At 47.5% G+C, this 13970-nt stretch overlaps 1 protein-coding gene across 1 annotated transcript in view; it reads left to right on the top strand.

Annotated features, from left to right (window-relative positions):
- PASD1 (PAS domain containing repressor 1) overlaps window positions 1-13470 on the top strand; it is a gene marked incomplete at its 3' end in the record, with an annotated part of 115113 nt that extends 101643 nt beyond the window's left edge. The window contains exons 12-20 of the mRNA XM_081222188.1: window positions 5149-5277; window positions 6075-6275; window positions 6610-6807; window positions 7157-7374; window positions 8671-8932; window positions 10724-10845; window positions 11198-11351; window positions 11550-11559; window positions 13226-13470. Coding sequence (XP_081078314.1) covers window positions 5149-5277; window positions 6075-6275; window positions 6610-6807; window positions 7157-7374; window positions 8671-8932; window positions 10724-10845; window positions 11198-11351; window positions 11550-11559; window positions 13226-13470 — 1539 coding nt within the window. The remainder of the gene's footprint in view (window positions 1-5148; window positions 5278-6074; window positions 6276-6609; window positions 6808-7156; window positions 7375-8670; window positions 8933-10723; window positions 10846-11197; window positions 11352-11549; window positions 11560-13225) is intronic.
- Window positions 13471-13970: the final 500 nt, after the last annotated feature.

Here is a 13970-nt window from a genome sequence, read left to right as displayed (position 1 = left end):
AACCCATGTCCCTTGCATTGGCAGGCGGATTCTTAACCACTGCGCCACCAGAAAAGTCCCTCAAATGTGAACAGATTTTTAAGTAGTGTTCTGTATTACTCCTGGTACCTGGCACACCTAATCATTAATATGGAATAAAACTGGACTTTCCTGTTTTTATAATTTTTTTTTTTTTTTTTTTTTTTTTTTGCGGTACATGGGCCTCTTACTGTTGTGGCCTCTCCCATTGCGGAGCACAGGCTCCGGACGCGCAGGCTCAGCGGCCATGGCTCACGGGCCTAGCCGCTCCACGGCATGTGGGATCTTCCCAGACCGGGGCACGAACCTGTGTCCCCTGCATCGGCAGGCGGACTCTCAACCACTGCGCCACCAGGGAAGCCCTGTTTTTATAATTTATAACAGGAAATAAACAGAGAAATTTGTGTAATCTGTTTGATAGCGTTAGTACTTTTGCTTTTTTCATCATGAATTCCACTGTCTTTTCTTCCTCAGCAACACCATCTTCGCTGAACTTTGAATTCAGACGTGAGGTGGGACATATGGAGCAGGTGGATCAGATGGGTGAGATGGAGCAGGTGGATGAGGAGGAAGAGGTGGACGAGGTGGACCAGGTACACCAGGAGGACGAGGAGACCCTCTCGTCCCAGAGTGTCACTACTGACATCAGTGATGAGGTATCTCCGGGAGCCTTGCTCCACATATTTGTCTGAACCACTAACCTGCAAAGCCCGTCTTACTGTGAAATATGCAAAGACACTTTGTGCTTGAAAGAAAGTTCAAGCCAAATAGGAAGCTTAACTATTAAGAAAAGGCCCTATTTTTAAGAGCTGTGCTCATCACCTGTGAGGGGATGCTAACTATCCCATGGGAGGATGACTTTCCTGCCTACCCATACCAACACTTCCCCACCACGAGCTAGGTTTCTGCAATGGAATTGTTATTAGGTTAGAAGCATCCCTTTCAGAATGTTAGATATATCCAACCTTCAACTGTCAGCACCAATGTATGGTTCAAGGCCAAATCAAAACAGTTGGATTAACTATTGTGTTGCTCTTCTACCCCCAAATTTGTGTACATAATCACAGATTTGGGTGATCGTCTTTTATATTAGACAGGATTATTATAATCAGGATTGGCAACCGAGATAATGAGTGTATGGTCTGTTATGTGGAATTGTATGCATTAATTACCAAGCCTTAGACGAGGCTCTTCATTCCTAATGCCAAAGGCATCCTTTTCTAATGAGAAGAAATGAGGGCTGGAAAACAGTTGTTTGAGTTTGGCCCCAGTACTGTGACCTTGGCACATCTCTGAGCCTCAGTTTCTCCAACTTGAAACGGTCTGCTTGCCTTGCAGGGATGTTTAGACTGCTATGAAAATTCTTTGAAGTATTTAAAAGAAAATTTCTGTAGAAATACATTTGTCTTTATGTCTCTATCATGCTAAAAAGTTGTGGTTCCCCTTTCACTGTTGATAGGTTCCTCTTCGCCTTCGAATTAATTTATATTTAAACTTTAGATATAACTTTAGTTTAAAATAGTCAAAATAACCAGCAATGAGTGTGTGTAGCCTGGCTCTGCATGTGAGAGTGTAATAGGCTTGTTTCTGGGCGCCATGGATTGACAGACTGGAGTGTACCCAGAAGATTGAGAGCAGGGTGGAGAGGGGCTGGAAAATGTCACATGGTCTTTAGTGGAACGCACTGGAGAAGGGAGACTGGGAGGGACAGGACAGCTTGATCCAAATAGCTGCAGGGCCGTCCTGCTCCTTAAGTGGAAGATATGTCTCCAGTGGATCAAACTATGGCAAAGAGCGAGCAGCTCAGGGCGGGCAGCTTTCTTGCTCCCTTCAAGGAAGTCCTTCTAGATGCTCCCTCCTGGGGAGGTTCCCTCCCCAGGTGGTGAACCCCCTCCCCTTCAGTGGAAAGGTTTGAGCCAAGGCGTGGTAGCTCATCTGCCAGGGACAGCAGAGAAAAGACTCCTACCTGGAGAAGTGAGGGTAGATGTGATGACCTGTAAGGTTTGTCTCTTCCAGTCCTGAGTTAAGAGATTTTCTTTTGTCTAATGAATGCCTGCTTTCTTAGAGGAAGATAGACACTATATTGTGAAAGAAGGACAATTGGGCAATTTTCAGTGGATTAAAAATAACATATAACTTTTTACTACAAATGAGAAAAAAACAACTTGAATGTTTTTTTTCTCTCTCTCTCTTTAATAACTCAGCTGTATGTTTCTACTAACCATAAATAGGTTGAAGGACCACAGTCTATCTTCTTTTTGTCTTTAGCGATTGCCATGTGTATGTACCTTTTTCTCATCATTAATATGGGGATTGTGGGTTGGGACTGTGGCTCTCTCATCTTGTTATACACAGAGTGTCTAGCACAGATCAAGGCAAGCAACCGTTGTTTCTAGGTCCTACTTACAGCTCTGACAGCTCTTTTCCAAGAATCTCACCTCTTTGCTGTCTCCCTCAGCCAGTCAGTTGAGAAGTCCTATCCACTTCCTTAATTTCTCTAAAATGTGTCCCTGCATTTGGACTTTTAAATTGTCTTTTTTTTTGCTTCCAGTTTTATTGAGATGCAGTTGGCATACAGCACTGTAAAAGTTTAAGGTGTGCAGCATAATGAGTTGACTTACATACATCATGAAGTAATTACCACAATGAATGTAGTGAACATCCATCATCTCACATAGATACACAATTAAGGAAATAGAAAAAACTTCTTCCTTGTAATAAGAGGCCTTAGGATTTACTCTCCTAACACCTTTCATATATAACGGACAGCAGTGTTCATTATATTCATCATGTTGTACATTCCATCGCAGAACTTACTTATCTTTAACTTGGAGTTTGTATCTTTTGACTGCCTTCATCCAGTTTCCCCACCCACCCCCCTACCCACCTGTGATAACCACAAATCTGTTTTCTTTTTTTACGAGTTTGTTTCTTTGTTTGTTTTTGAAGTGTAATAGACCTACAACACTATGTTAGTTCCTGGTACACAACACAGTGATTTGATATTTCTATAAATTTCAAAATCATCACCACAATAAGTCTAGTTACCATCTGTCACCATAGAAATATATAATTATTGACTGTGTTCCGCACACTGTACTTTTCATACCCGTGACTCATTTATTTTGCAGCTGGAAGTTTGTACTTCTTAGTCTCCTCACCTTCTCCTCTAATCCCCCACTCCCCTCCCCTCTGGCAACCAACTGTTTGGTCTCTGTATCTATGACTCTGTTTCAGTTTTGTCTTATTTGTTCATTTGTTTTGTTTTTTAGATTCCACATTTAGCGAAATCAATGTATTTGTGTCTCTCTATCCTGACTTATTTAACTTAGCTTTAAACACTGTAGGCCCATCCATGTTGCTGCAAATGGCAAAATTTCATTCTTTTTTATGGCTGAGTAATATTACAGTTGTATATACGCTCCATCTTTATTCATTTATCTGTCAGTGGGCACTTAGGTTGCTTCCATATCTTGGCTATTGGAAATAATGCTGCAGTGAACATAGCGGTACCTATATCTTTTCTAATTACTGTGTTTCTTTCCTTCGGATAAATACCCAGGAATGGAATTTCTGGATCTTATGGTAGTTTCACTTTTAATTTTTTGAGGAATCTCCATACTGTTTTCCATAGTGGCTGCACCACAATATACATTCCCACCAACAGTGCAGGAGGGTTCCCTTTTCTCCACACTCTCACCAACACTTTGGTTATTTGTTGTCTTTTTGATGATAGCCATTCTCACAGGTGTGAGGTGGTATCTCATTGTGGTTTTGATTTGCATTTCCCTGAAAATTAGTGATGCTGAGCATATTTTCATGTGCCTGTTGGCGATCTGTATGTTTTCTTTGGAAAAATATCTATTCATATCCTCTGCCCATTTGGGGGTTGTTTGTTTGCTGTTTTTTTTTTTTAACATCTTTATTGGAGTATAACTGCTGTATAATGGTGTGTCAGTTTCTGCTGTATAACAAAGTGAATCAGCTATACATATACGTATATCCCCATATCCCCTCCCTCTTGCGTCTCCCTCCCACCCTCCCTATCGCACACCTCTAGGTGGTCACAAAGCACCGAGCTGATCTCCCTGTGCTATGCGGCTGCTTCCCACTAGCTATCTATTTAACATTTGGTAGTGTATATATGTACATGCCACCCTCTCACTTCGTCCCAGATTACCCTTCTCCCTCCCCGTGTCCTCAAGTCCATTCTCTGTTAGGTCTGCGTCTTTATTTCTGTCCTGCCTCTAGGTTCTTCAGAACCATTTTTTTTTAAGATTCCATATATATGTGTTAGCATACAGTATTTGTTTTTCTCTTTCTGACTTACTTCACTCTGTATGACAGACTCTAAGTTCATCCACCTCACTACAAATAGTTCAATTTTGTTTCTTTTTATGGCTAAGTAATATTCCATTGTGTATATGTGCCACACTTCTTTATAGATTCATCTGTCGATGAACACTTAGGTTGCTTCCATGTCCTGGCTATTGTAAACAGAGCTGCAGGGAACATTGTGGTACATGACTCTTTTTGAATTGTGGTTTTCTCAGGGTATATGCACAGTAGTGGGATTGCTGGGTCATATGGTAGTTCTATTTTTAGTTTCTTAATGACCTCCGTACTGTTCTCCATAGTGGCTGTACCAATTCGCATTCCCACCAGCAGTGCAAGAGTGTTCCCTTTTCTCCACACCCTCTCCAGCATTTATTGTCTCTAGATTTTTTGATGATGGCCATTCTGACTGGTGTGAGATGATATCTCGTTGTAGTTCTGATTTGCATTTCTCTAATGATTAATGATGTTGAGCATTCTTTCATGTGTTTGTTGGAGGAGTGTATATCTTCTTTGGAAAAATGTCTATTTAGGTCACCCACCCTAGGGGTATGGGTCTTGACTATCCTGTGTCTCCATCCCTGCCACCCATCTCTTTATGGTTCCTTCTTTATATATGTAGCTGTGGAAGATCTTTTCTGCTGGTCTTCAAGTCTTCTGATCAACAGTTGCTCTGTAGACAGTTGTAATTTTGGTGTGCCCATGGTAGAAGGTGAGCTCAGTGTCTTCCTACTCTGCCATCTTGGACACTCCCCTGACCCTTCCGTTCTGTTTCCTGTCTCTGATCTGTTTTAGGCCCCTGTTATCTCTACCTTGAATTACCTCTACAGCCTCCTAACTAGCTTCTCTCTGACTCTAAACTTACTTCCTCCTGTCAGTTCATCTTCCACACAGCTGCCAGAAGGCATGTTGTACAACATTGATGTGAGCATGTTACTTCCCCAATCAGATTTGTGTTTTAGAACACTCCTCCTGGAAGCAGTGCAAGGTGGCTGATGAATAAAATTCAAGTTCCCCGGCCACCTAAATGTGTATGGTTTGCACAGTGCTCTTTTCCTGGCTTCCCTTCCACATGTGATTTGCCTCCTCCTTCCTTTCCAGCCAATCCGAAGCATTAGTTTGTCCTCCAACACATTCTCTAATTTTATCAACCAGTACATTTGTTTATTTCCAGGTCTGAGGCTGGTACTCAAGTTAAAATTAAATTTCTAGGGCCAGGCAGAGAGTGTTCCAAGTACTATGGTTGTGTATGGACAGTACCTACTTGATCAGGGATTGTGAAAATCGGATCTGTGAATTCTGTACAGTGCTTGGACGAGTGCCTGGAATAAAGGAAGTGCCAGTTGAGCATCCTTCTTCTTCCTGCATTGCTAGCAGAGGCATCGATAGGTGTTTCCCCATGTCTCGTTTGTGATCTGACCTGTTTCACTCTGACTCTTTCACTAAGGAATTTGAGAAGGTTACTTCATGTCGCTGGGCCAATTCCACAGCTTTATGTTTAGGGGGAACATTAGAGTAAATGATCCCCGTAATCCATTTCTGATATAGAATTTCTGGATTCCCTAACCACTTCTTTAAACTTCCTAGTAGTGAATGAAATCAGGGTTGGAGTGTCATTTTTTTCATTCTCAGTATTTAAAAACTTGGAAATAAAACAATATGGTAGAATTTGGAGAACCCAATGGCCCTGTTTATGAACCATAAGTGATTCCTTCACACAGTCACTATGCCTGCCGCCATCCGTCATAGAGTATATCAACAGACGGGAGCGGAAGCTGAGGAAGAAGTTCTGGGAGCATCTGGTGAAGATGGCGCAGCTGCTGCAGAATGAGATCCAGAGCCAGAGCCGAGTGCTGGAAATATTGAAGGAGGAGCTCCAGGAAGTGAAGGATTCCAGGTTGCATGTCAGAGACCAGTTCTGTGTAAGTGGCGGAAGGGAGAGGAGAAAGGGACCTTGACAGTCTTCAAGGAGTTAGTCAATAGGGCCTGCTAATGGTAACAGCTGCTGCCTCCAGGGCAGCATGGGACATCTGGAATGATCTTCAGCAGGGACTTATGGCTTTGCCCCTTTTCTCTTGGCTGCAAGAGCTGAGATGGGCCCAGCCAGGCCCTGGCAGTGGCAGATGTGGCTCATGTACAGCCAAGGCTTCCTGTGGGCTGGCCTGTAGGCAGTCTTGCTCCATGACCAGCATGTCTTGTGCCCTAAGGAAAGCTGTGGCCTCAGAATAAGACCTTTGTGGTACTGTGTCCTTACAGATGCAGCCGTCTACCTCACGCCACATTCACAGTCCTGAGCCCCAGTCTTTGGAGCCAGTGCCCAAGAAACAACGCATTGAGCCGATGAACAGGCCCTTCCCAGACCTCAGGGAGGCCAAGCATTTCTGTGGTTCATGTTCATCCCACTGCTTCCAATTTCCCGAGGAGCTTGAGGAGCCCTGTGACGCCTCTTCCCAGGTATAGAAAGCCTGTTTCATCTGTGTAGCTGAAAGGCGATTCATTTTCATGAAAATGTGTGCTCAGCTGTTTCTCCTTGAGGGGTCAGTGGCTACCCAGTTGGCTGCAATTCGTTTGCCTGAGATAAAAAAATATCCTGGCTAACCAGACCTGGACACACATGCACATGTGCATGTCCATATGTGCTGCACCGCAGCTTCTCACAGCCGGGAGCACGACTGCAGCTCGTGCCCAAACAACCAGACAGTCACCCAGAGAGGCGGCATTGCTGTTGTCTTCCACCTTGGGAGAATGGAGTGTTCGTGTTCCATTTCTGAGAGGCTCTGTTATCTCTTTTCTTTTGACACAGCAGCCTGCTCAGGAGGTGGTGCAATACGTGCAACAGCAGGAGGAGAGGCTGCAGGAGGAGAGGCTGCAGGAGCAGTCAGAGCAGCAAAATGTTACTGTGGAAAACCCTGTGCTGCAAATACTCCTGCCATGCGAACCTGGTCAATTAGTAGCTGAGCAACAGCTCTCCAGCAGCTCTCATGGTGAAAACCCTTGGGGCCAGGAAGACAGGAGTCATAGGTAAGGAGTGCATGGAATGGTAATAAGGGCTGAGGTCACTGCTTTCCTCTCGTGGCTGGACACCATACCTGAAACCATGGGTGACTTGCCCACGGGCACCAAAAGTCCCCTCAGCCCAAGCAGTGTGCTCCCACTCATCCTGCTCTGTGGCCACTGAACCCCGCCTCCACAGGCATGGTGCATAGCCGAGCATGCCTTGATGGAACAGAGGCATCTCCATGAAAATAAGAGGACTAGATCAGGAAGTCTCCAAGCTAGGGAATTAGCATGGCACTCTTGAAATCACTTGACTCACCCACCCAAGCCGAGTCTCACAGCACAGGGTGTCTATAGTAAAGTCTTGAGTGTCCCCAGGTGAATGACTCCTGGCTCCTTCTTCCACTTCCCTGGGATCTGGTGGTCACAGTAGACCAGGTGAAGGGGTCTCCAGGGCACTGACGATCTCTATGGGGGAAGCAGGTGTGAAAGAGTTGCTAGATTGCCATTGGATGCCTAAAGAGCCAAGAACACAGAAGGACCAAGTCCTGGGAGGCAGTATGAGCACATGAACACATTTTCTGCTCAGGGATAAAATTTTTGGTCCCAAGTGCCAGAAAAAGAAGGTTCTGCTCAGCAATGAAGTGTTGTGTAGCACATTCTTGGCACCCAATAACTATTTTTGAATGAATGCCAGTTCTCTGAGCGGGTCTCCCAGAGCTCTCTGAGTGGGTCTCCCAGAGCTCTCTGGATGTTCTTCTGCATTCCTTTAGGATCAGTGTCCCTGACATGTGGGGTGGGTTAGTGCCATGTTTCCCACTGGCCTGATGATCCGAATCAACCTGAAGAGGTTGTTAACAGTACAGATTCAGAGTTTGGGATGATGCTCAAAAATCTCTGTTTATCACACGACCTCCAGGTTTAGGGTGATAGAGGGAGCCCTGGACTTAGAGAAGGAGAACAGACCTTGCAGGCTCCTCTCGGCCATGAGCTCCTTCAGTGACGAAGGGCAAGTTCCTGAATTCGGGGTAGGTGAAACGACACAAGGCCACAGAAGTTACCATCGTGGAAGAACCAGGACTGTCCACGTAATAGAAATAAAACCACTTGATATAAATGACTAATTTTTCTTAATATTTACATTCACTTTACTTTGGCAAATTGAGACTTATTTGGGCCAAAGTGAGAGTCCAAGCAAATGAATCCTGATTTAGCCACTCGAAGCAAATGTTGCTTGAGCACCTAGTGATGAGCAAGACAGTGTCTCCTGGGCCATCGTTTCTAGACCCGTGTCACTGTAACATGTTTCTTATCTTACAGTTTTCTTCCTGAGGACCAGCAGGATCCCTGCCTGAATCCAATGCTCTTGGTACATAACCAAAGTACTGAGATGATTTCTTCTACCACCATCCCTCAGTTTCAGATAAGTTCTGACCCAAACTTAGTCATGCTGCAGATCCCAGAGTGTTTTATCCAACTTCAGCAACAGCCACAAGACCCACAGCATCACCTTTACCTCCAAGTTAATTCTTGGCCTTCCAGTGAGCAGGCCTCCCTGCAGGACCAAGTTACCTGGATCCAGGTATACACCCCCTTCTCCTCTGCCCCCCGGCCAAGGTCAGGAAGTTCTGCACCGAGGCTGGACCCTTCCCCATATGTTCCGTGTGTGAAATCCATACTTCAAAGCTCAAAGAAATCTGAGGGTGGGTACCCACATGGGGTAGCAGTCACGCCTGAGCAAAAAGATTCTCTAGGCTTCCATGAAAAAGTGAGCTGTCCTCGGTGATATTAAAAGCAATCAGATTTGGAAACCTCTCACAAATATGTTTCCTGGGCAAAATGAGTCCTGCCATATGCCGAGCTCAATGCCCCAGCCCAGACCCCTTTCTGAACTTCTGGATCTTTAGTTGTGCTACAAAATCCAAGGCCTGGTGTGGCATGTTTCCTTGTACTGATAATAAACCAGGAGTCCTTCCACTGAATGAATGTGCAAGGTATCCATCCATGGGGTGCCCCGTATTTGGCAGGGCAGACCCCACCTTGGGGACCATCTGTCTTGGCTGTGTTGCTAGGGCAGTGGCGGGAGCTGGTCCAGATGGCAGTCACATAGCAGGTTTTACTTCCCAGGTACACTCCCAGCAGACCCCTTGGGGACCACAAACTCTCAATCTGCCTAACAGCATTTACAAAGGGTGTTTGGATTCTGGCTTTAGAAATCTTAATAGAACTTAACCTCTTTAAAAAAAAACTAACAACAAGAAAAAAAAAACAGTAAACTAAGGCAGAATGAAGGGGATTGGATGTTTTAAATGGCTATGATTAACTTCACATAGACCCTTTGACCAGCTGGGCCACCAGCCCTCCAGAAAGTTGGCCCATTAAAGGGACTGCCCACACGAAGACATCAGATGGTCAGTGAATCCTGTGGTTCACTTACCAAGCCGGGCTCTGGTGAGAGCCTTCCTCATGCCTGCTCTCAAGGCACTTACCCTCTGGATGGGCCCTGAGAGGCAGAGCAAGCTGAGCAGATGTCCCAGGGAAGTGGGGAAGGGAGGACCCCGCGAGGTTACACAGATGGGAGAATGCAGTGGACCAGCCAAAGGTAGGACTGTGTTGGAGGCTCCCTGTCCACAAGACTTAGGGGCTCCCCACACCCTGCTCTGGTTCGTCTTCTCCACGCTCTGGACCCTCCCTCTCCCCGGGTCCCCAGACACCTTTGGCTTCTGCCCACAGCGCAGCCCTGCTCCTTCTGTCTCCTCTACCTTCTCCTCCACCCTCTTGAGTTCCACTTGTTGAAACCTTATATCACCTTCAAAACCCAGCCCAAGGGGTCCCTCTTTCTCCAGCAGAAAAGATTCACACAGCCCACTCCTTGGAACACCATCTGTGTGTCTGTCCTGCCTCCCCTGTCCACAGCCCAGAGTGCGTTGTTACCTCTCTCTGTCTCGTTGCTCTAGTGAGCCTGGTAGCTGCCAGTCAGGCTCAGTGTGGAAGTCACCTAGCCTGAGCAGAATGGTGAGGGCCAAAGGTAGGGGCAGGGAGAGACCTTCTAAGGCCTCGGCTGGCCATGGCTGGTAGGGAACTGGACCGGGAGGCCAGACACGGGGCCCAGTAGCCTTAGGCATTCAGACAAGTTTGGGAGAGCCCAGGACTGCTTCTGCTGGCCTTTAAGGCAAGATGCCATTTGGAGAGAGAAACGGGGGTGATCCCATTTCCTCAGCTCCAACTTCTACCGGCACCTTGCAGGCTTGTGTTCCAAAGACTTGCTTCTCACTGGCTTGCTGACTTGGACTAAAGGGATTCTCCCACCGCTGCAAAATGGGCCCAGGAACCCTAGCAAAGGACTCTACTTTGTACCCCTTTTTCCCGGCAGGGGCCATCCACTGAGGCAGAAGTCCCGGACCCTACAAGTCTACAGACTTCCCAAGACCACGCGGAATACGGGCCAGGCCAAATCCACTACTACGTTCCTGAGGAGGAGTCCAACTTGCACGAGTAGCAGCACCACCTGTATTTTCCTCTCCAGCCTCGAGAGAAGAGGGGGAGACAAGCTGATGAGGCCTGCATGACCAGGGGACCTCCACGGTTCACAGAGTCCCCTGGAGTAAGGGGTAGGGGGTGGGATGGATCCTTCATTTTCTTTCTGGTAAGTTCTTTTTGTAATTGTTAGTTGAGCACAACCTGTTTCTTTGAAGTTGTTCTGCAGAGGCAGCCTGTGATCCCTAGCGTGCACTGCCCAGCCTCGCAGACACCGATTCTACCATGGGCAGGCAGGCTGTGGGGTCTGCTCAGGGTAGAATAGCCTTTTGCTGACAAGAAGTATTTTCCAGCATGATTTGCAATCTAGTAGGAGCTCTTCCATATCAGGCTGTGAAAATTCCGAGGCCTTGGCCTTGACAATCAAGGCCGGCACTTCCTCCACAGTCAAGCTGGGAAAATGCGTGGAGAACCGCAATCCAACTGTGGGAAGCTGTAACCAGGTCAAAAGTTTTGCGCTTAAAGTAATCATAGCTTTGCTGCTTAATAAAAATTGTGTTTTACTACAACTCTCTTGTGAACTTATAACTGACTTTTGGAACCTAGAAATGGTACCTGCCTTCCCAAGTGGCTGTGTGCCCAAGTCTTCTGGGTAGCTGAGGCCCAACACAGTTGGCCTGGGGCTACCCACTCTGTGTTGACTGTGCCAATGCCTAATACAGCCTGTGAGAGGTGAGCCTGGTTGCTCAAGGGCACAGTGCCCATTTGCTTTACGTGCAGGTTCCTTCTCTTCTTTCTGGCAGGAGTACTTCCTGGAGGAAGAGTGATTTGCTCTCAGTCAAGCACCAAGGAGAGCATCTTCCCAGCTGTCTGCACAGAGGCGGGGAAGCCGGGGTAGGGGGGGCTTGGATAACCTAACCTGAAGTCATCATGTGCCTTGAATGTCAGTCTTAAAGTAATGAACCATTGCAGGAAGAAGGCAAAGGAAGCTCCAGTCCCCAGTGGCAAGTTACAATAAAGGGTACAGTGAGGCCACATACCCACAGGAGAAGCTTGACACTCCCCAGGTAGCCTGATCTCTGCCAGGGTGCTATGGACGGAATGGGTCCCCCTCAATTCATATGTTAAAGCTCTACCGCCAATAGGATGGTATTTGGAGGTGGGGCCTTTGGGAGGTGATTAGCTTTAGATGAGGTCGTGGGGGTGGTGCCCTTATAGTGGAATTAGTGCTCTTAGACACAGAGAGCTTGCTCCCTCTCTCACCTTGTATGCACAAAGAGGCAGTCACATCAGCTCACAGCAAGATGGTGGCTACCGACAAGCCAATAGAAGAGGTCTCAGAATAAAACCTACCTTGCTATCACCTTGATCTTGGTCACCTTGACAGCCTCTAGAACTGTGAGAACTAAAAATCTGTTGCTGAAGCCACCCCCACCCCCCAGCTGTAGTATTTTGTTATGGCAGCCTAAGCTGAGCAAGACACGGGGGCTGTTTGATTTCTGGTACCACCCTTCGCAACCATTGGGAAGAAGCAGCTGCAGGCCCAGTCACTTGTCAGAGTGCCTCCGTGGTACGTTCAGGTACATCTCCCATTGTGTCAGCACGTGCACAGCATTTCCAAGAGCCAGTTCTCTTGGGCTGCCACACAGAGATGGAAGCAAAGGTCAGGGTTATTCTTGGTACCCTCTTTGAGTTTGGATGGGTAGAGTTGGAAGTGGCTGGTGTTCTAGGATGTTGGCAGAGACTCTGTTGCCTCCTCGTCTCGGGAGGCCAGGGGACCACCATACCCCCTCCTGCCCAACACTACAGGAAGGACCATATATGTACATGACCACGCCACACTCATTAAAGAGAGTGATGAGAGATCACAAGGGAGCAAGAGGCACTGCTTTGCTCGCATGCAGAGTGGCCCAGGCTCGGGGTCAAGAACTACCTCTAGACCGTGGGGGGTGGGGTGGGGCATTCGGGAAGGCAGACTCCTGCCAGCTACTCAGCTGGTAGCATTCCAACCTTGGGGACAGCTCAGGGGCAGCTCACAGGCTGACTGTGCAGCATCAGAAGTCTCCATAGCCAGATCTGGTGTTTCTAACAGAAGGATTTGGTCCTGCTCTGTTTTCCCCTTTACATGGAAAGGAGATGTGGTCAGGCAGGCCCTAGAGTAGCACACTCCCGAGACACACAGCTGAGACCACTTTCTACCGTGGACAAGTCACTGAAGCTCTCTGGCCTCTGTTTCTCCATCAGAAAAAAAGGAGAGAGGAGGAGACAGTGCCTTTCCTGTGTAGCTCCCAGAGGAGATGATGATCAATGGCCTTGTAGAGCCTTCAAGAGAGGCCCTATAAGAGCTGACTAGGCTGGATGCATTCAGTTAGGGTTATTGTTTGAATTCCATGTTTAGGATTTGTCCGATCTGGCCCAGCTTACTCTGGCTTCACCACCCTCTGGATTTCAGACAAGGATCCTGAGCTGAGGAAGTCTGTGGTCCCCTCAGGCTCTGCCTCAGTCACCAGCTTAACTCCTGGCTCAGCCCCCAAGCCAGGTTGCCAGAGGGTCAGAAGGGCCAGCTGCCCAGCTCTGCTGTTTCCCAAGGATCCCCACAGGAGTAACTACAAGGCTGCCCCATCTCAGAATGGGGGAAGTTGAGGGCAGAGGGACTAAAAGTCCAGAACCAGTGCTCACATGCCGGCAAGTCCCATCATGAGTTTGGATACGACTGAAGTCAGAGTGTGCTGAGTGTGTTCTCTTAGTCAGTTCCGGGCCCAGCCCCTGCTCCAAGGCATTCTTGGTACTCCTGGCCGAGACCTTAGACTTGGCTGCCTGGGCAGACCAGTGGCTTTAACTGGGATCAGTTGGTACTTTCTTTTCGCTTATCTTCCCAGGCACGAGCCCTAGAGTGTCTCCTGATGATTGTAGCCCGGGAGAAAGTTGTCCGCTCTCAGGCTCTGGGAGAGGCAGGGCTGACCAGGCCAAGAGATGCCAGTGTCCTCAAGAGGGTCAGGGGTGGCTTTAGCAACAAAGAAATGAGAAACTGGTGACACTTGCACGCACTCCAGGTCGTGAACTGAGTGAGGGGTGGGTTCTGTCCCAGCCTTGCCCAGGGCAGGAGAGAAGTCTGGGCATGACTTGTGTCAAGAAGACTGGTC

The sequence above is a fragment of the Mesoplodon bidens genome (assembly GCF_964165515.1).
Source record: "Mesoplodon bidens genome assembly, chromosome: X".
In the NCBI taxonomy this organism is placed as follows: Eukaryota; Metazoa; Chordata; class Mammalia; order Artiodactyla; family Ziphiidae; genus Mesoplodon; species Mesoplodon bidens.
This window is presented reverse-complemented; position numbering and strand designations above follow the sequence as displayed.